The 21231-nt window shown below is 55.9% G+C and overlaps 1 protein-coding gene across 1 annotated transcript; it reads right to left on the bottom strand.

Annotated features, from left to right (window-relative positions):
- Window positions 1-7455: 7455 nt before the first annotated feature.
- On the bottom strand, window positions 7456-9560 carry LOC137150873 (tripeptidyl-peptidase 1-like). Its single transcript, XM_067544906.1, has 4 exons — window positions 9439-9560; window positions 8920-9012; window positions 8342-8481; window positions 7456-8030 (listed from the first exon to the last, which is right to left on the bottom strand). Exons 1-4 carry the CDS (start codon window positions 9453-9455, stop codon window positions 7876-7878), a joined length of 405 nt encoding a protein of 134 aa, XP_067401007.1. The 5' UTR covers window positions 9456-9560; the 3' UTR covers window positions 7456-7875.
- Window positions 9561-21231: the final 11671 nt, after the last annotated feature.

Raw genomic sequence — 21231 nt, 5'->3', positions numbered from 1 at the left:
ACAGGTGCAGAGAAGGGCGACTAGGATGAACCGCAGAATGGAAAACCTGCCTTGTGAGAGGAGATTTAAAGAGCTCAGCTTCTTTAGCCTAACTAAAAGAAGGTTGAGGGGAGATATGACTGCTCTGTATAAATACATCAGAGGGATAAATACCAGGGAGGGAGAGGAATTATTTAAGTTCAGCACCAATGTGGACACAAGAACTAATGCATATAAACTGCCCACCAGGAAGTTTACACTTGACATTAGACACAGGTTTCTAACCATCAGAGGAGTGAAGTTCTGGAACAGCCTCCCAAGGGGAGCAGTCGGGGTAAGAAACCGAGCTGGCTTCAGAACTGAGCTTTGTAAGTTTATGGAGAGGATGGTCTGATGGTATGGCCTAGTTTGACTACTAGAGGTAAATATACTCATTGGCATGTGAAGGGACGTTAGATGGGGGGTTCTCAGTTATTACAGAGAATTCTTTCCGGGTGTCTGGCTGGTGAGTCTTGCCCACATGCTCAGGGTTTAGCTGATCGCAATGTTTGGGGTCGGGAAGGAATTTCCCCCCAGAGCAGATTGGCAAAAGCTCTGGGGGTTTTTTTGCCTTCCTCTGTAGTACTGGGCATGGCTCATTTGCTAGTGGATTCTCTGTACCTTGAAGTCTTTAAACCATGATTTGAGGACTTCAATAACTCAGTCTTAGGTCAGGGGTTTGTTACAGGAGCGGGTGGGTGAAGTTCTGTGGCCTGCATTGTGCAGGTCAGACTAGATGATCATAATGGTCCCTGGTAGACTATGAGTCTATGACCTAAGCCCAGAGGTAAGTGGGGAGGTGGGACACCAGGAGGAAGCAGAAGGAGGAGGGTACAACAGGGGAGGCCTCCTGATTCGTACTGAGAAAGGAGGGCAATCGGCTGGTTATCTCAAGTGCCTGTACACAAACGCAAGAAGCCTGGAAAACAAGCAAGAGGAATTGGAAGTCCTGGCACAGTCAAGGAACTATGATGTGATTGGAATAACCGAGACTTGGTGGAGTAACTCTCACAACTGGGGCACTGTCATGGATGGGTATAAACTGTTCAGGAAGGACAGGCAGGGGAGAAAAGGTGGAGGAGAGAGCAAAAAGGGCGATATGGTGGGCGTCTGCTACAGATCATCAGACCAGGAGGACAAGGCTTTCTTCAGACAACAAACAGAAGATTCCAGATGACAGGCCCTGGTTATCATAGGAGACTTCAATCACCCTGACAGCTGCTGGGAGAGCAACACAGCCGAGCACAGACAATCCAGTGACTGGCTCTGTGGATGTGGGGAAAGCGGTGGACGTGATATACCTTGACTTTAGCAAAGGTTTTGATAAGATCTCCCACAGTATTCTTGCCAGCAAGTTACAGAAGTATGTGTTGGATGAATGGACTATACGGTGGATAGAGAGCTGGCTACAGCATCTGGCTCAACGGGTATTGATCAACGGCTCAATGTCTAGTTAGCAGCCAGTATCAAGCGAAGTGCCCTAGGGACCAGTCCTGGGGCCGGTTTTGTTCAACATCTTCATTAATGATCTGGAGGATGGCATGGATTGCACCCTCAGCAAGTTTGCAGATGACACTAAGCTGGGGGAGGGTGGCAGATATGCTGGAAGGTAGGGATAGGATACAGAGTGACCTAGACAAATTGGAGGTTTGGGCCAAAAGAAATCTGATGGGGTTCAACAAGGACAAGTACAGAGTCCTGCACTTAGGATGGAAGAATCCCATGCACAGCTACAGACTGGGGACAGACGAGCTAGGCAGCAGTTCTGCAGAAAAAGGACCTGGGGGTTACAGAGGATAAGAAGCTGGATATGAGTCAGCAGTGTGCCCTGGTTGCCAAGAAGGCTAACAGCATATTGGGCTGCGTTAGTAGGAGCATTGCCAGCAGATCGCAGGAAGTGATTATTCCCCTCTATTCGGCACTGGTGAAGCCACATTTGGAGTACTGTGTCCAGTTTTGGGCCCCTCACTACAGGAAGGACGTGGACAAATTGGAGAGTCCAACAGAGGGTAACAAAAATGATTAGGGGGCTGGGGCACGACTTATGAGGAAATGCTGAGGGAATTCACCTTGTTTATTCTGCACAAGAGAAGGGAGATTTGATAGTGGCCTTCAACTACCTGAAGGGGGGTTTCAGGGAGGATGGAGCTAGGCTGTTCTCAGTGGTGGCAGACGGCAGAATAAGAAGCAATGGTCTCAAGTTGCAGTGGGGGAGGTCTAGGTTGGATATTGGGGAAAAAAAATTTCATGAGGAGGGTGGTGAAGCACTGGAATGGGTTACCTAGGGAGGTGGTGGAATCTCCATCCTTAAAAGTTTTTAAGGCCCAGCTTGACAAAGCCCTGGCGGCGATGATTTAGTTGTGGTTGGTCCTGCTTTGAGCAGGAGGTTGACTAGATGACCTCCTGAGGTCCCTTTCAACCCTCATTTTCTATGACTTCTGTTGAAATATAATCCAACACCCCATCTTTTAAGATGCCCTACAGAGCTTCCCACTCCAAATGCATGTTAGCCAAAGGCACAGAAGTTCTATACTTTCCCAATGCCAGCAGCTCTCTCCCTTGGCCAGATAATACGTCAGTCTCTTTGACCACGCTTTTCCTAACCAGGGTAATCAAGGAAACTGGTTTCCTTCCACCTTAGATATTCTTTGTGGTTCACGTTCAAGTACATCAAAAGGAAGCCAGATCTCGGTCAGCCAAAGACAATGAGGAAGTATCACAAACAGTTGTTCAACCACAAATGGCTGCTTGTAACAAAAACAATTCCAGAACTTAAAGAAAAGAGACATGAAAACTCAGAATTTTTTTACAGCTGAAATATTTCCTTTTCTGGTACAGCTTCCAACTTTTCAAGTAATGATCCGCTGCTTAAGGCCAGGCTGCAAAGCACCCCATCGAAAGCAGACAGAAGGTGACCTATTAGAGACAGCTACTGATGGCTTGAGGGTGGAAGCATACAATAAATTACATGGAAAAGCAGTCACAGTAATGCAAGATGGCTGGAGTTGTGTGCACAATTACTGTGTGCAGATGGGGAAATTTGTGGTTTACGTATCAGCAGTTGCTACTGGAAGCAATAACACGACTGTAAAATATGTGCTACACTGGGAAAAGAAACCAGAGCATTAACAAAAGAATTGTACAGTTGGGTTCTTAAGAGTGACCTGGCAGACAATGAGCAAAAGGTGCAGCGTATGAGATATGGTTTGGACCACCTGAGTTATGTATGGATGTACATCAGAACGGTTAAATCTACTGGGACAAGACCTTACACCAAATGCTTTGATAAAACAATGTTGTAGATTTACAAAAGTATTTTCATATTCACCATCAGTCTGGAGCCTGGTAAAAAGAATCAGTAAAATCCTAATTTCCTGGTGACACACGATGGAACAGTCAAACAACATACCTGGAAGCGTGCGTTATAAATCAGGTGCATTACTTTAGGGTTGTGAGTGATCATGAGGCAGAACTTGATGACAGAGTGCTGATGGCCTAGGACAGACTGAAGACCAGATTCGATATCCAGTGGTCTCTTCTGGTCTCAAACTCTATGACACTTGTGGGCACTTTCTGGCCAACACCCAAAACATCCTGGGAAGGAGAGGAGCTCTGTCCTTCTCCCGCTGTGCCTGCCCCCAGCAGGTTCAGGCCCGCCCATCCTTAGCAGGAAGGTGGACCGCTGTTGCTTCTCTAGCCAGGTTCTCTCAGGCAGCAACCCAGAGAGGCCACACACAGCCTCAGTGAGAAGTGGCTCTGTCCTTCCCCTTCTGCTCCCTGCCCAGGCCCAGCTGCCAGGGAGAGCTGCTCTGTGAGCTGGAAGTGTGCTGGAGGGAGGCACAGTGGGAGGAGGACAGAGCCCCCCCACCCCTGCAGGTAACTGGTAGGGTGGGGAGAGCATGGCGGTCCACGAGCTGGGCGCAGGGCTGTTGCTGGGGAAAGTCTGCTCAACCAGAGGTAGGGGCATTGCGCATATCATAGAATCATAGAATATTAGAGTTGGAAGGGACCTCAGGAGGTCATCTAGTCCAACCCCCTGCTCAAAGCAGGACTAACCTCAGCTATATCATCCCAACCAGGGCTTTGTCAAGCCTCAGCTTAAAAACCTCTAAGGATGGAGATTCCACCACCTCCCTAGGTAACCCATTCCAATGCTTCACCACCCTCCTAGTAAAAAACTTTTTCCTAATGTCCAACCTAGACCTCCCGCCCTGCAACTTGAAACCGTTGCTCCTTGTTCTGTCATCTGCCACCACCGAGAACAGCCTAGCCCCATCCTCCCTGGAACCCCCTTTCAGGTAGTTAAAAGCCGCTATCAAATCCCCCCTCATTCTTCTCTTTTGCAGACTAAACAAGCCCAGTTCCCTCAGCCTCTCCTCATAAGTCCTGTGCTCCAGCCCCCTAATCATTTTGGTTGCCCTCCGCTGCACTCTCTCCAAATTGTCCACATCTTTTTTGTAGTGGGGGGCCCAAAACTGGACACAGTATTCTAAATGCGGCCTCACCAATGCCGAATAGAGGGGAATAATCACTTCCCGTGACCTGCTGGCAATGCCCCTCCTAATGCAGCCCAATATGCCATTAGCCTTCTTGACAACCAGGGCACACTGCTGACTCATATCCAGCTTTTTATCCACCGTTACCCCCAGGTCCTTTTCTGCAGAGCTGCTGCCCAGCTCGTCGGTCCCCAGTCTATAGCTGTGCATGGGATTCTTCCTTCCTAAGTGGAGGACTCTGCACTTGTCCTTGTTGAACCTCATTAGATTTCTTTTGGCCCAATCCTCCAGTTTGTTTAGGTCACTCTGTATCCTATCCCTACCCTCCAGGGTATCTACCACTCCCCCCAGCTTAGTGTCGTCCGCAAACTTGCTGAGGGTGCAATCTACCCCATCCTCCAGATCATTAATAAAGATGTTGAACAAAACCGGCCCCAGGACAGACCCCTGGGGAACTCCACTTGTGACCGGTTGCCAGCTAGACATGGAGCCATTGATCACTACACGTTGAGCCCTATGCTCTAGCCAGTTCTCTATCCATTTTATAGTCCATTCATCCAACCCATACTTCTTTAACTTGCTGATAAGAATACTGTGCGAGACAGTATCAAAAGCTTTGCTAAAGTCAAGGTATATCACATCCACCGCCTTCCCTACATCCACAGAGCCAGTCACCTCATCATAGAAAGCAATCAGGTTGGTCAGGCATGACTTTCCCTTGGTGAATCCGTGTTGACTGTTCCTGATCACCTTCCTCTCCTCCAAGTGCCTTAAAATGGATTCCTTAAGGACCTGCTCCATGATTTTTCCAGGGATTGAGGTGAGGCTGACCGGTCTGTAGTTCCCTGGATCCTCTTTCCTCCCTTTTTTGAAGATGGGCACTATATTTGCTTTTTTCCAGTCCTCAGGGACCTCCCCCTGTTGCCACGAGCTTTCAAAGATAATAGCCAATGGCTCTGAAATCACCTCAGCCAACTCCCTCAGCACCCTCGGGTGCATTGCATCCGGCCCCATGGACTTGTGTATGTCCAATCCTTCTAAATAGTCTTGGACCCGTTCCTTCAGCACTGTGGGATGTTTGCCTCCTTCCCATTCTGTGCCACCCAGTACAGCAGTCTGGGAGCTGATCTTGTCTGTGAAGACAGAGGCAAAAAAGGCATTGAGTACCTCAGCTTTCTCCACATCCTCTGTCACTAGGTCGCCCCCTCATTCTTTAAGGGGCCCACTCTTTCCCGAATCTTCCTCTTGTTGGCAACATGCCTGTAGAAACCCTTCTTGTTCCCCTTCATGTCCCTTGCTAGCTGCAACTCCAATTGCGCTTTGGCCTTCCTGATTTCATTCCTGCACGTTCGAGCAGTGTTTATATAATCCTCCCTAGTCATCTGACCAAGCTTCCACTTCTTGTAAGCTTCTTTTTTGCGTTTAAGTTCGCCAAGGACATCTTTGTTAAGCCAAGCTGGACGCCTACCATATTTGCTATTCTTTCTGCACATCGGGATGGTTTGCTCTTGTGCCCTCAATAAGGTCTCTTTAAAAAACAGCCAGCTCTCTTGGGTTCCTTTCCCCCTCATATTAGCCTTCCAGGGAATCCTGCTCATCAGTTCCCTGAGGGAGTCAAAGTCCGCTTTTCTGAAGTCCATGGTCCGTATCCTGCTGCTCTCCTTCCTTCCTTTCGTCAGGATCCTGAACTCGACCATCTCATGGTCACTGCTGCCTAGGTTGCCACCCACTTCTACTTCCCCTACCAAATCTTCCCTGCTTGTGAGCAGCAGGTCAAGAAAAGCACGGCCCCTAGTTGGTTGCTCCAGCACTTGCATCAGGAAATTGTCTGCAACACTCTCCAAAAACTTCCTGGATTGTTTGTGCTCTGCTGTATTGCTCTTCCAGCAGATGTCAGGGTGATTGAAGTCTCCCATGAGAATCAGGCCCTGTGAACTGGAAACTTTCCCTAGTTGAGCAAAGAAAGCCTCATCCACCTCATCCTCCTGGTCTGGTGGTCTGTAACAGACACCCACCAGGACATCACTCTTATTGTTCTTGCTTCTAAGCTTAACCCAGAGACACTCAACTGCCTTATCTCCAGTTTCATACTGGAGCTCAGAGCAGTCATAGTGCTCTGTTACATACAGTGCAACTCCTCCCCCTTTCGCCCCTGCCTGTCCTTCCTGAACAGTTTATACCCATCCATGACAGCGCTCCAATCGTGAGAGTTATTCCACCAAGTCTCAGTTATTCCAATCATGTCGTAGTTTCTTGACTGTGCCAGGACTTCCAGTTCCTCTTGCTTGTTTCCCAGGCTTCTTGCATTTGTGTACAGGCACTTGAGATAAGTAGCCGACTGGCCTACTTTCACAGTATGAATCGGGAGGCCTCCCCTGCTGCCCCCTCCTCCTTCTGCTTCCTTGCAGTGTCCCTCTTCCCCACTAACCTTCGGGCTTAGGTCCCCGTCCCCCGTCAAAACTAGTTTAAAGCCCTCCTCACTAGGTTAGCCAGCCTGTCTGCGAAGATACTCTTCCCTGTCTTCGTTAGATGAATCCCGTCTCTTCCTAGTAGTCCTTCTTCCTGAAACAACATCCCATGATCGAAGAATCCAAAGCCCTCTCTTCGACACCACCTGCGTAACCACGCATTTACTTCCACAATGCGACTGTCCCTACCTGGGCCTTTTCCCTGAACAGGGAGGATGGACGAGAACACCACTTGCGCTTCAAACTCCTTAATCTCTTTTCCCAGAGCCACATAGTCCGCAGTGATCTGCTCAAGATCATTCTTGGCAGTGTCATTGGTGCCCACATGGAGGAGCAGGAAGGGGTAGTGGTCTGAGGACTTGATAAGTTTTGGCAGTCTCTCCGTCACATCCCTAATCCTAGCTCCAGGCAAGCAGCACACTTCTCTAGTTTCCCGGTCCGGACGGCAGATGGATGACTCCGTCCCCCTTAGGAGGGAGTCCCCGACCACCATCACCCTTCTCTTCCTCTTTGGAATGGTGGTCGTGGAACCCCTGCTGAGGTGCCTGTGAGCTCTGGGAAGACATTGGTGCTGTGACACTCCCCGGGCTGGGGCTGGGCCAGGCCCAGAGGCACGTGCTCCCCGCTCCTATGACCCCAGACCCTCAGGAGCCAGTGGGATTGGCTGCCTTGGCCCAGAGAGGTGGTGATGGAAGTTCTTCCCAGAGGCGACATATGGGGTGGTCACCTTTACACTGTGCCCCCCCACCTCCCACTATCAGTAGGCACGAGTCATCTATGGTACGTCCCTGCCCCAACAGATCACAGGGGCAGTGCTGGCTCAGCTTGGGTGGCCACTAAAGTCTCACTGAACTGAATCAGGCGAGCCCAGCCCCACACCCTTGCCAAGGGACTCACCTGGCTGGCATCATGCACTCTAGGAAGTCCAAGGTGCTAATGGTCTTGCAGCCCTTGATGCCATAGGCCCCTAGCCACTTCTGCACGGTGCTGAGTGTGAGCAGAGATGGTTGGACAAGTGCCCCCAACTCCTCGAGTGACAGGTACTTTCCTGCAACACAGGGCAGAGATGACAGCTACTTGGTCCCGCGCAGGATGCGGGGGACAGGGCAGCTCCCTCCTAGAGGAGTCCAGCACTCCCCATGCCCCAGGGAAACAGCTCCATATTTTTACCCCTGGGCTCCCAGCAGCAGCTGGAGCACAGCACATTTCACCCCCATGTTGTCAGACCCAGAAGCAAGTGCACTGGCTGGGCAGAGATATGCTCCCAATGGAGGGTGGGGGAGAGCAGTGGCAGCTGCGTGCACAGCCCAGGGCCCCTGGACGAGCGCCCTCAGGCCCCATTCTCTTGGGGGGCGTTACCATACTGAGGTGAATCAGGGTCCGAGACTCTTCCCACCAGCTTCGCCAGATGCTCCACATTCTGCTGCTTGAGGGCAAAGGTCAACACGAGCTCGTCCAAGGGAGCGACTCGGCCCACGTGGCTCCATCCAGCAGGCACCCTGAGGGGAAAGGGATGCTGTGGTGACCCAACAAGGATGGAGTGGAGCCCAAATGGCATGAGCAGTGCCAGTGCCAGGCAGAAGCAGACTACGCAGTTGCTTAGGGCCCCAAGCAGCTCAAAGGGGCTCCCATGCGCTTCTTTAGTATGCGTTGTGGGGCCGGGGGTCGCAAGCATTCCTGCCTAGGGCGCCCAATGGGCTAGCTCCACCCCTGGGAGAGTGAGGGGAAATTCATGCCTCAGTTAGACGGGGAGCTCTACACAGCCTCCACCCAGCCCAGAGCCACCGGACAGGTTATTCCAGGTGCAGACGGTGAGAAAACGGGAGCGATGGTAGGGGAGGGCCAAAGGACCCCGCAGTAGGGGAGGGGAGGGCCCTCAGGCAAAGGGGGGACACCCAGCACCCGGTGCCCAACCCCACTCATGGGACAGCACTTACTGGACACTCTGGTCCGGCTCCGGGGCCCAGCCCAGCGCTAGGGAGCACCACGAGACGGTGAGACACACGGCAACTGTGAGCAGGACCCTGTCACTGCAAGGAGCGTGGACAGCGTCAGAGCTCACCAGGGAGACCCCCGACCCCCAGGGAGACCCTGCCGTTCTTCCCTCTGCCCCCCCCAGTCCCGGCGAGAGTCCCGCCCCCCCCATCCTTCTTCTTCCCCTCCCCCCAGTCCCGGCAAGACCCCCGCCCCCCCCGTCCTTCTTCTTCCCCTCCCCCCAGTCCCAGCGAGACCCCCCCGCCCCCACCGTCCTTCTTCTTCCCCTCCCCCAGTCCCGGCGAGAGTCCCGCCCCCCCCGTCCTTCTTCTTCCCCTCCCCCCAGTCCCGGCGAGACCCCCGCCCCCACTGTCCTTCTCCCCCCGGCTCTGGTGAGACCCCCGCCCCCCCACTCCTTCCACCCCGCCCCCAGGGAGGCCCCCCCGGCAGCCGCCCTCCTGCGGACACCGCAGCGCCGTTACCGCGCCTCAGCCCCCATCGCGTCCCGTCCCGTCCGTCCCGTCCCGTCTGCAGAGGTGCCGGGCCGTGCCCCGCGCAGCCTGAGTCGGGGTCACATGAGCTGAGGAACGCACGTGATGCACCTGATACTGGGGTCACATGACAAGACGCGAGGGCGGAACCCCGGGCCAGCGGAGACACGTGACTCCCCAGCCCGCGGGACAGCGGCCGCCCGCGAGGCGCAGGGGCGGGGCTAGGCAGGGGCAGGGGCGGGGCCAGGCGGAGTAGAGGCGGGGCTAGGCACGGGCAGGGGCGCGGCCAGGCGGAGTAGAGGCGGGGCTAGGCGGTGCCGGTGCCGGTGCCGTCGGTGGGTTCCAGAGTGAACGCCCTGGCCGCTGGGTCCGGCTCGGAGTTGGCCCCGTTACACTGGAGGCCGGCTCTCCCGGGAGGTGTGTGGGGCAGGAGGCAGCAGAGAGGTGTGGGGCAGGAGGCAGCAGAGAGGTGTGGGGCAGGAGGCAGCGGAGGGTGTGGGGTGTGGGGGCAGCGGAGGGTGTGGGGCAGGGGGCAGCGGAGGGTGTGGGGGCAGCGGACAGGTGTGGGGCAGGGGGCAGCGGAGGGTGTGGGGTGTGGGGGCAGCGGAGGGTGTGGGGCAGGGGGCAGCGGAGGGTGTGGGGCAGGGGGCAGCGGAGGGTGTGGGGGCAGCGGAGGGTGTGGGGCAGGGGGCAGCGGAGAGTGTGGGGCAGGGGGCAGCGGAGGGTGTGGGGGCGGGGGCAGCGGAGGGTGTGGGGCAGGAGGCAGCGGAGGGTGTGGGGGCAGTGGGGGTGTGGGGCAGGGGGCAGCGGAGGGTGTGGGGTGTGGGGGCAGCGGAGAGGTGTGGGGCAGGGGGCAGCGGAGGGGTGGGCAATGGGGGAAGGAGAGGATTTGGCCTGTGCCTGTCCTTGCACCCTGTCCTGTACATCCCAAGGGAACAGGAGCTGCCCTCGCGGAAGGTGAAGTGGTGAGAACGTGTCCAAGGGCCGGGAGCCAGGACTCCTGGGTTCCATCCCAGGGCCAGGAGGCTGGGCAGCAGGGTCTAGTGGTTAGAGCAGGGCAAGGCTGCTAGGGTGGAGGGCATGGGTGCGCAGGACTCAGATGTGGGGCCTGGCAGGCTTGGGTACAGTGCACAGGTGGTGGGGGGCGGCTCTTGGCCTGGGGGGCTCAGTGTCAGCCCTGAGCTGTGCGTTTGCTCCAGCTGGGAAGCCCCATCCCCTGTGTCTCCCCCCCCCCCTCTCTCTCTCTCACACACCCACACCCCCCTACTCCCTGGTAGCCTGTCTGAGCTGGGCGGCCCCCGTGCTGGTACCAAGAGGAAAGGGCAGCATGTGGTGAGGGGAGCGTGCCAACCTCCTCCATCCACGGGGGTCTGGCCACAGGGGGCGGCACTGCTTCCTCAGCCCGGCTGCCAGCCTGCAGAACCCACTGCCCAGCTGGAGCCTGGCGCCCGCAGGACACCCCCTCCCCCCCACCCCGCAGATGCCTGTGGGATGAGGTGGCGGGGGGAGCTGCCTTCAACTGGCTCCCAGAATAAATATTTATGGAGCTGTTCTGAGCGTAACCCAAGCAGCCCTGGGCCCCTGGCTGTGAGATGCCGCAGCTGCTGCTGTGCTCCAGTGGGTGGGGAGGGGCCCAGCCAGGCCTTGGGGAGGGAGTTGTTCAGAGGAGTGCAGGGTCGGGGGGAGACACGGGAGGGGGTTGTGCCCGTCGGGGCCTGGGGGGACATTGTCAGCAGGGCAGGCGGGCTGGCCTGGCAGGGATTCATTCTGGAGGCGGACCGCACCCAGCCATGGACCGGTAAGGACGTGGTCACCAGGAGCACCGGAAAAGGACCTGGTGTGGGGGAAGGAGGGAGTACACCCAGCCAGGCCTGCCACAGACGCTCTGGGTTACCCCACACCCATGACCCAGCCAGCACCAGGGCCCAAGCCAGATCAACAACAGGATGAAACCCAGGCTACTGGAAGGAGGGGGCAGCTCCCCCTCAACCCCCACCCCTTCCAGCTAGGGGGGTCTGTGTCCCGCTGCATGTGGCAGGGCCCTGGTTGTGCAGAGCGTTGCACCCCAGGCACTGGCCAGACCATGATGGTGCAGTGAGGGGGATTTGCCAGCAGCTGCTTCGGGGTCCTTGGGCTGAGACCCAGCTTTTCAGGGACCCAGACGCCCTCAGGCCCAGCTGCAGGATGTGGGGACAGGCAGGCTTTGGGCTCAAGTGAAACATTGCTGCGGGCAGCACTCTGCCTCTCGCGTCCACAAGGAGCCAGGCTGGTGGGCACAGAGCCAGCTGTGATTCCAGTGACAAACTGCTCCTGCCAGGGCTTGTCTGTGTGTGTCCGCCGGCCCCGTCCACCCCCGGGCGTGAGGCCAGGCACATCCACAGGGACATCTGCAGTGGCCGCTCTGTGGCCCAGGGAGCACATTAAGGGACAGTGGCTTCCCAGGCTTTAACCAGGCTGGGGTCAGATGTGGCAGGGCCAGGGCCCCTCTAACCTGCAAAAGCCCCATTTTCTGCAGCTGCCGTTACTGCATGCAGACAGCACCAGCCCTGCAGCTTGCCCCACAGCCCAGGACATGTGGAGGACGGGATGCTGCTGGGATGGGGTCAGAATTCAAGGTGGTGGAGTGATTTGGACTGAACATTTAAAGCATCTTCCCAGCGGAAGACAGGGTGTCTGCTCCAGCGTGACCCCAAACCGGCAAGCACAGCCCTGCAGAGCATGTTAAGTGCGCTTGATAGCGTGGGCTAGCAGTGACAGCAGGGGACTGTGGGATGCTGTTCCTGGCTCTGGGAGGGGAGTGGAGTCTAGCTAAAGCAGCAGGGGTTGCTGAGCCAGCCCGAGTCCTGTGCCATGCCAGCCTGTGTCCCCCACCCCCTGCTGCGCCAGCCTCCGTCCATTGCCACACGAGCCTGTGTCTCCTGCCCCCTGCTCTGCCAGCCTCCACCTCATGCCCTCTGCTCTGCCCACCTGCATCCAGCACCCTCTGCCGTGCCAGCCTGCACCCCTCGTCTCCTGCCGTGCCAGCCTGCTTCCCATGGCCCCGGCTTGGCATCTAGCGTCCATGTACAAACCTGTAAACTGCCCAGGTTCATGTGGCTAACTTCAATTCAGACCTCCCCAGAGCTGCCTGAGGGGCTCCCAGTTAATTGTGTCCAGTGGTGGGCAAAGGATTTATTAAAGATTTATTTATTAAATTAAAGGTTTAATAAAGGTTAATATTTATTAAATTAAAGGTTAATTTAATTTAATTAAACCCTTATTAACCTTTTAATACAAGATTTATTAAAGGTGGGCTAAGGATGAAGGGCCCGGATCATGGTTGTCATGAATGATATGATTAAGGACTCTGATATGCTCCCAGGGGAGAGGGTAAAGCTCCTTGCCTTGAAGGAATCCAAGCCCATCGTGTCTTTAGCTTGCATCGAACTAGAATGGGGAGGTTTAAAAGGTATTTTAAAGATGGGGTATTTCACGATGTAAGCAGGGTCTGAATGAGCGCTCCCCTGTCGTCTCGTGAGGAGCTGGGGAAGACGCCTTTAAGAACCAACCTTGTTTGCAGAGGTGCGCAGCATGATGGAGCCGCTGTGCCCGAAGGCTCACTTGGCAGGTGTTGGTTTGCACGTCACTGTGTTATTGGGTGCTGGGGTAATAAAGAATTGGTAGCCGTCTTGTGTGAATCAAAGGAGCAGAGCTGTGCTCGGCATACCATGATTGAGGGGTTCACCCTCAGCTCACTTGACCAGTGGAGCTGGCCTCACTGATGACCAGGTCTAAGCATGAGACCTGCTTGGGGACAGTGGCTTTGATGAAAGAGACTGCCCACGCTGCACTAGTCGTGAGGGTCTCCCCACAGCATCCGAACTCACTGAGAACTGAAACGGCTGACAATGGGGTTAAGTGGAGGGACCTCGAGACAGCCCAGGGGTTGCAGTGGCGTGAGCAGCAGGTGGAGCGGAGTGACTGGTGGAGTGAGCAAGGTGTGGCCCCGCCCCCAGGTGGGAGGTGAACTCCTGTGAAGGTACCTTGAAATTCTGGGTCTTAACAGACCAAGGACAACATCTGTGAGTGGGTAGGTGGAGGGAGGGATGCGTTAAGGGAAGTTTTGGTTGTTGGGCTTAAGAAGTTGTGGCAAAAGACACAGCCCAGTGTACTCTGGGGTGGATGTGTTGCTCATGAATCCTGCTGCCAGCATTTCCTACGTTAATGCGGGGTTATTTTCCTCCTTTTTTAGTCCAAGTTTCCTTTCTACACCAGGCTTGCGAGAGAGGAAGTATTGCCTCTGCGAGGTGCCTAGCGGGTGGTGTGTCGTTGTCTCAGGTTAGCGGGTGGGGGCTCAAGCTGGTTCTTGTGGCATTGTTAAAAAGAAACCACTGGATACTGAGCCCGGCTCTTGTTGCTGCCAACTCCAGCAGGCAGAAGGGTTACAATGAAATACCTGCAGATGTATCCATGGGGAATTGTATCGTTTCACTGCCTAGGGCTATTAATAGTGTGACCCACAGCAAGGGGGAGAATGTTGTGGGTTCCCCGACACACACCCTGCAGAGGGGGGAAGTGAAACCTCCATGCACTTAGAGCAGAGCAGCAATATCTCCACCGAGGAGGGGGGTAAGGAGTTGGTCCCTTTCCCTGAGGCAGCTCTTCAGTGATAGCAAAGGCCCAGCAGGGGTTGCAGACACCTCCTTGGATTGCATAAGGGAGGATGTCCTCAGTGATGCCTCAGACAGACAGAAGAGGGGGCGGTTCTGCATGGTGGAGGGCAGAATATACAGGGAAGCCCCAGTTGGGAACAATATAGACAGTGAATATTGCCCATAAAAGATTGTGCGGAGCTACTACTACTAGTCCATGATTGCCTATTCCCTGCTCACCTGGGAAGGGAGAGACCTTCTGGGCGGCTATGGAAAACGTTTACTGGCCGGCTATCCCAAAGGAAGTAAAGGAGCACTGCAAAACTTCTAAGGTATGTCACAGTGAAAGAGACTACAGGTCTCTGCAGGGGTCAGTTACCCGTGCAGGGTTCGCAGCCTGCCAGGGATAGCACAGGCCCATTTCCCAGGCCATCCTGAGAGGGGAAAGATTTAGATCAGTGATGGTAGATTTTGCCGCCAGGTATGTGGAAGCAGTTGTCACAAACACGGAGGCTGGACCAGTTGCAGCTGCCCTGTTTTCCATATTCAGCAGCATGGAGCTTTCCAAAAGAAATCTCATCAGATCGTAGGTCAAACTTCATATTCCAGATCTTTGGTGAGTTACAGAGGGTGTGTGGATGAATACAACTTCAATCTGCTCCATATCACCCATATCACATAGACCCTAGCGTCTATGTTAAAAATGTATGTGGACAGGAGGGCAAGTGACTGCAATGTAATATTGCAGGGGGGGCGGAGGGGGGAAGAGGGGGCGGGGCAGGTGAGAGAAGCAGTAGCAGAAGAATAACGAAAACCTAAGCCAAGAAAAGTATAGACAGTAACAACAAATCTGGAAGTGGGGCTCCATGGGCCAGAGCATCTGAACCCACACCCGAGCCTCTATCCCAGCTTAAATGACCGTGGCTCTGGTGTCCAGGGGCTGTGCCTGAACCTTTGCAAAACCTGCTTAAAGGGTGTAAGTTCTTGTACAAAAGGCAGCGCTTCCTCCTTTTCCGTGGGGATATTTCTAGGCTGTGTTTTCTTAAACATTTTCCCCAATAAAACACAAACAACACCTAACAATGACACTAAAATGTGTCTGTGTGTGTATCAACTCCTGGAAGAGCAATTTCAATATCAACTCCTGGAAGATCAATAACAGTAATAACACCCCAAACCTAAACTGCTATATCCTTCAGAGTCTGCCTGGGTAACCTGGTTATGACAGTGGTGACACCCAGACTTCTATATCCTTCAGAGTCAGGGTAGACAGATGCCGATATCCTACGGAGTTTGCCTGGTTAACCAAGAAAACAAACACATTTGTAGATCTTCCTCTATACTGCCAGGCTTACTAACGCCAGCAGTGTGCACACCAGTTTTTACAATAATGGCGGGATGCTGCGATGTTCCCCTGTCACAATTCTCCACCAACGTGATACTTGTAAAAGCAAAGACTTGCAGGATCTTAGCCAGGGGGACCAGGCTACACACCGCATTTATTGCACATGTCAAAGCCGTCACAGCCACACACATCCACACCCAGGAAGTTCTGCCAGCTGCTGTGATGTAATGACCAGCCCTTTGTGTGTTGCTCGATCCAGCCTAGTGGCCAACGGGGCTGGGCACGAGGAGGGAGCCGGGCCTCTGTCGGTCGTGAATCCGATGCTCCAGATGACAATTGCAGAATGAGACCCAAAGTTTCCAGGTTTTTACCCACCTGTTACACTCGCTGCTGTCCTGTCAGGCTCTGGCGGGCTGTGTCATGCTGCCCCCAGGGTCAGGACAGCTGTTGATCACCAGCTAAGTGCAGGCAGGACTAGTCTCTTCTTTCTGTACTTTCTTTGTTCCCAGGGTGGATCCTTCTGTACTTCAGGGTCGTTTATTGGCACTTCCGGGTTGTTGATCGCTCTCTTTGTCCTTCAGGGGCAGGATGGCAGTCCGTGTCTTCACTCCCCTGTCTGTTGTCAGAGCAGTTTAAGTTGGTGTCTTTCTATGCCCTGCACACGCATTCCTCACACTCACACTCAATAGGTTCAACAACACAAGTTTCAGGAAACAACTCACTTCAAGAAATTAACAAGCTGGACTCCATTTATGCCCCACTAAACAGTCCTGTACCATTACCATAACTGTAAAGGCAACACCTCTCTCTACCTCTATCACACGTATACAATAAATCAAGGAGTCTACATCTGATCTGAGTGCACAGCTCCTGGGGATGGCTCACATGCTGAATGCAAGGCGGGGTGCATAGCCCTTTGGGGGCGTGGAAGCATGCCCCAGGGTCCCATCCAGTGGTACCCACGGGGGGAGTTCTGGCAAGAGTTGGGGGCTGGATCCGCAGAGGCCAGAGTCAGGAGGCGGCTGCACACGTGTGTGGCGACCCAGGGGGCAGACTCCACGCACGAGAGTCCTGCCTGGCTGCATCCCGCGTGGTTCCAGAGCCCGGTTCCAGGGGACGCCATCACAGCGTTATCCTGTCCTGCCCTCCTCAGCCATGTGCCATCTCTTAGGAATGTGTTTATGTTGTTACTTGGAACCGCAGGGTGAGATGGGGCCGCAAGGGTCAGCTAGTTTAACCCCCTGCCAAGATGCAGGATTTGGTGTGTCTGAAGCGTCCAAGCCAGATGGCTGGCCAGCCCGCTTTTCAAAACCTCCAGCAAAGGCGACTCTCTGCTTGGGCTGTCTGTGTGTTTTTGTACCACCCCCGCTGGTGAGGCATTGTTTTACTTGGTGTTAGCTAATACTTAGTGTGGTGGTACTTTGCCAAGGCCCTGGGTCCCAGCCTTTCGTTCACGCTGTTAGTTATCCCTAGGGCCCAGCAAGGCCTGCGGGTGGTAGTGATTCACCCGTTAACTCCAGAAAGTGTCACGCTCACCAGCCTGTGGCTGCGCTAGGCTGCATCCTGCAACCGCTGCCGTGCCTGTCTGCACCCTGTGCCCCCTGCCACGCCAGCCTGCAGCCTCTGCCGGCTGCATCTCTTGCCCCCTGCAGTGTCCCACGCTCCCTGCCGTGCTAGCTGAAGTCCTGTCCCAGCCTGCATTCCCTGTCCTGCCCATGCCCGCCTTTGTCCCATGCCACCTCACACCCTGCCGTGCCAGCCTGCATTGTGGGGGTGGGGCTGGGGTCCCTTGGCCAGCTCCGCCCTCTCACCCGTGGGGGACAGGGGGTGTCATGGGGAATGGAATTTATGAGCGTGCCACCTGCCCCATGGCTTGGCTCACTGCTCCACCCCCATGGCTGCCTCTGCACCAAGCGCCCCATTGCACGCTGTCCAGTCCCCCCCACCCCAGCAGGTGCGCCTTGCAAACTCTCGCCTGCTCCAGTGTTTCTGCTCCTGCCCACACCGTGGCCCAGTGGGGAAGTTACTGGCCAGGGCTCAGGAGACGTGCGCTGTTCCTGGCTCTGTGCTGACGTTACATGGCCTGGGCGAATCCCGGCACCTTTCTGTGCAGTGGGGAGGTTGCACTAGCAGCTGCCAGCCAGGGAGGACAGGGTGAGGTTGCTGCCGGAGGGGCTGGGGGGGCAGGGGTCCCAGCAGGCCTCCTGAAGCAGGGGATGTAAGGGCCTTAAGGACTCATGCAAGCCCCTTCTGCCTCCTCAGTGACTGAGACCTGAGCAGGGTGGCGGGTGGGCTGGGGCATGAGGCAGAAAGCTGGGGCTGGAGCTGACAGGGCTGGAGTGGGGGGGGGGGGCACTGAGGTGCGTGCGGTTGGGGGAGGAGGCTGGTTAGGGGCCATGGCTGTGGCAGCCCAGGGCAGCAGGATATGTCGCTGTGTGTGGCGTGCCGCAGCTGGGAGCTGGTTCCTGCCTGTCTGGCAGCGTGATGCGCTTTGCAGCGCGGCGGGAGGTGCTGCAGCAGGGGGTGGAGGAGCAGAGCGGAGCTCCCTACATCACTTAGTCCCCTTGGACTTCCCTGGCCCCCAGCTCCCTGCCCAGCCTCGCCCCAGAGCATGCGGGTGCTGGAAGCACAGGGGAGCTGCATGGTGTCTCCCTGCACTGGACTCGGTGCGGTTGGTAGCAGCTGGAGCTGGTTGCCAGCCCGCAGACACAGTTCTGGCTCAGCCAGAGCTGGAGGGACTAGGCTGTTTGGCCAGGGCAGAGCTGCGGGCCCTGGGGTGGGGCTGGGCCTGGGCCATGCAGCTCCTGGGGTGAGGGGGAGGCGGGGGCTGACCCAGGATTGTGCAGGCAAGGGGCGGGGAGGGTGCAGGCAGGGCTGTCCTGGGTGTGAAGACGCACACGACAGCAATTGCCCAGCTAGGGACCTAGCCCCAAACCTGCCCCCTCAATCAGGGGTCCGGCTATGTGCGGCCCGGGCAGCAAGCAGGGTCTTGGTGCCCTGAGCTGGGGAATGGGCTGCTGCCTGGCTGCACAGAGCTGAGCGCTGGCCCCACCGTCAAACCCCAGGGAAACGTGCGCCGCGAGCTGCCGCGTCCCTGTGGGAACAAATGCTGCGCAAAGGGCCGGCCAGCCATGCTGCGGGGACAGGGGTGCTCAGTGCCCCCGCCCTAGCAACTAGGCACTGGCCCTTGGTCAGGGTCACAGCCCCCAGATCCCCGTCCCCCAGGACGTGTGCCGTGACCCAGCGCGCTCAGCCCTGAGCCCTGCCCCTGCCGTTCTGCCAGGCTGGATTAGGCCAGCCCTGGCGGCAGCAGCAAAGCAGAGGGGCTGGGAGGGTGGGGGCAGATGTTGAGGTGCCCAGACTCCCAAAGCATTCAGGATACAGGGTCGCGGGCAGGGTGGGTGCTCTGGGGCACAGAAACATGCTGGGGGACTGGTGTGGCGGCTCCAGATTCCTGCGCAGGTAGCTAAGTGGGACGTGTGGGGAGATTAGCACCAGGATTAGTCAGACACCTGGGCGTGGGGTGCCTGGCACAGGTAATGACACTAACGCACTGGGGCGTGACGCGGCCGGAGCTGCTTTTCTAGGTTACTGGGAATACTCAGCCTGGGGGGATGGAGCAGCTGCCGACTTGACACACCAGGCTCTCGGGTCTGGTGCTGCCGCTGCCGACTGGTCTCACAGGAGAGCTCAGGGGCAGCGAGTGCTGCAGCCTTCCTGGGTGCGGGCTGCTCTGCTCACAGCGTCCCAGCTCCGCCGGTCAGTCAGCCAGCGACAGAGCTGCCTGCAAAAGCCGGGGCTCCCCGCCCCCAGCCCAGCCCGGGTCCTATAGTAGAAAGTGAGAGCCTGCGCTAAGGCCTAGGTCAAGAGGCCGGAGCTGAAGGAACAGGCACGCCCTTATTACAAAGCAACGGTAGCAGCCGTCAGGCTGTGACCCTGCCTGCAAGAAGAGCGCTGGCATTGCAAAAGCACCCCTCCCCCCACACACAGCAGCACTAGTGTAGGGCGCGCAAGACTTTGTGACGCCAGATCAGCATAGCTTGACAAGAGCAAGGCCCTGAAAGCATTGCTAAGCTTTTGCAGCAAGTAAAGCAGGAGTTAGGCCTCTCAGGAGCAGAACCCAGACGCTGCCCTCTGCCCGACCTCGGGCCGAGGGAGGAAGTGCCATGGGGTCTGAAGAGTCCTGAGACGACCACAGAAACCTGTTGATGCTTGACAAGGTGAGTGATTCCTGGTTTTGGTAATCATAAAGTAAAAGTGAGGCTATGATTACATTCTTTTGAAGTAAACAACTAACGTCACTTTATGCCAGAAAGTCCCTAGCTAACCACCAATAGACTAATAGCAACTAAGTGTTAAGGCCCAATCCCTACTGGGATTGAGATATACGTCCTGTATTACTGGGTAAGGCTTGCTGCAAGTTGAGGAGGGAAAAAGGGTATGTCAGACCCCCGGGAGCCTCCCCAAGTTGAGACTCTCCGTGGATCGTGGAAGCGCTAGCGGATGCCTCGGCCAGGACGGTTCCCCGGTCGCCACTCGCTTATCAGAATGAAGTATGGGTCTCCTCGTTCTTGCATTGGTAAGCGCCCCTCTACCCGCTTAGAGAAATCTCACTTCACTGTTTACTAATTGTTGCTGCTGCTGCTGTTGCTCAGCCAATGACAACAATAACAATAGTAATGAGCGTGGGCACTGCTCCTTAGTGTAATATGTCCATGCATACCTGCAAGTTGTTACAATCAATCACAAGGATATAAGGTATCTTCATTATACTCTTTGCCTTAAGACTTGTGCTGGACTTTCTGTTCCTGTATGCAGCGGGCTCCCGCTTCTGTTTTTCTTACGTTATCTCATTTAATAAATAAGCTAAATTGGGAATCATTTTGTCTGTTTGCGCCATTCCCGCCACAGAGATAAAAATACCTAGCATAACAACTAGGCACACTGCACGCAGCACGCACGGCCCCGCAGGGTGGTACCAGCACAGCCCGATGCCAGGCCTGGCACCAGCTCACTGCGCCGACGTGGACATGCACTGCCTCGCGCTAGGGTCAGGCTGCCCATGTGGCGGATAAAGATGTCCTGACTGAACCATCCTGTGCCTGGTCCCTTGCCATGGCAACGCACATGTCAGAGGGGCAATAAGCAACTTGTTTGTAGCCATGTGTATGCGAGGGGCTCAGAGGAAGGATCTTACGGAGCCGGGCCAATGTCACAGGCATACGTGTGACAGCATCCCCAGGACCGGGCTCTGGAACCACGCAGGACGCAGCCAGGCAGGAGCGAGTGCTCAGAGTCTGCCGCCCAGGTCGCCCCACACCCATGCAGTCGCCTCCTGACTCTGGCCTTGGAGGGCTCAGCCCCCCCGCTCCACTTGAACTCCCCTTGTGGGGCCCCCTGGATGGGACCCTGGGGAACCCTACAAGTCCCAAAGGGGCCATGCATCTCAGAGCCCCCATTCCTGGGCCTGGCTCCCCTGAACAGGAGACTGGCCCTTCCAGCCAGCCCCCCCCCCCCCACACACACACACACACGGAGCTCTCCCCTTACCCTCCCCAATCCTTTGTCGCCATCCCGGGCAAGGTGTCTACCCCCCCCCTTATGACTGCCTGCCGCAGCCTGTTACAACCTGTAGCAGCTGGCTGCCCCAAGGCAGAGGAGTGCTGGCTCTTCTCTGCATGTGTGTGGCTGGGGCAGGCCCATCGGCCCCTGCAATGATCACACCTCTGAGTCCCAGCACTGAAATACAGGCGTAACATATGGGGAAACTGAGGCACACACCCAGCACTCAGAGAAAACCCGAAGAAT

The sequence above is a fragment of the Emydura macquarii genome, unplaced genomic scaffold (assembly GCF_026122565.2).
Source record: "Emydura macquarii macquarii isolate MOO-44397 ecotype Brisbane River unplaced genomic scaffold, CSIRO-AGI_Emac_v2 contig_1032, whole genome shotgun sequence".
Taxonomy (NCBI): domain Eukaryota; kingdom Metazoa; phylum Chordata; order Testudines; family Chelidae; genus Emydura; species Emydura macquarii.
Note: the sequence above shows the minus strand (reverse complement) of the source record. Positions and strands in the feature narration are given on the sequence as shown.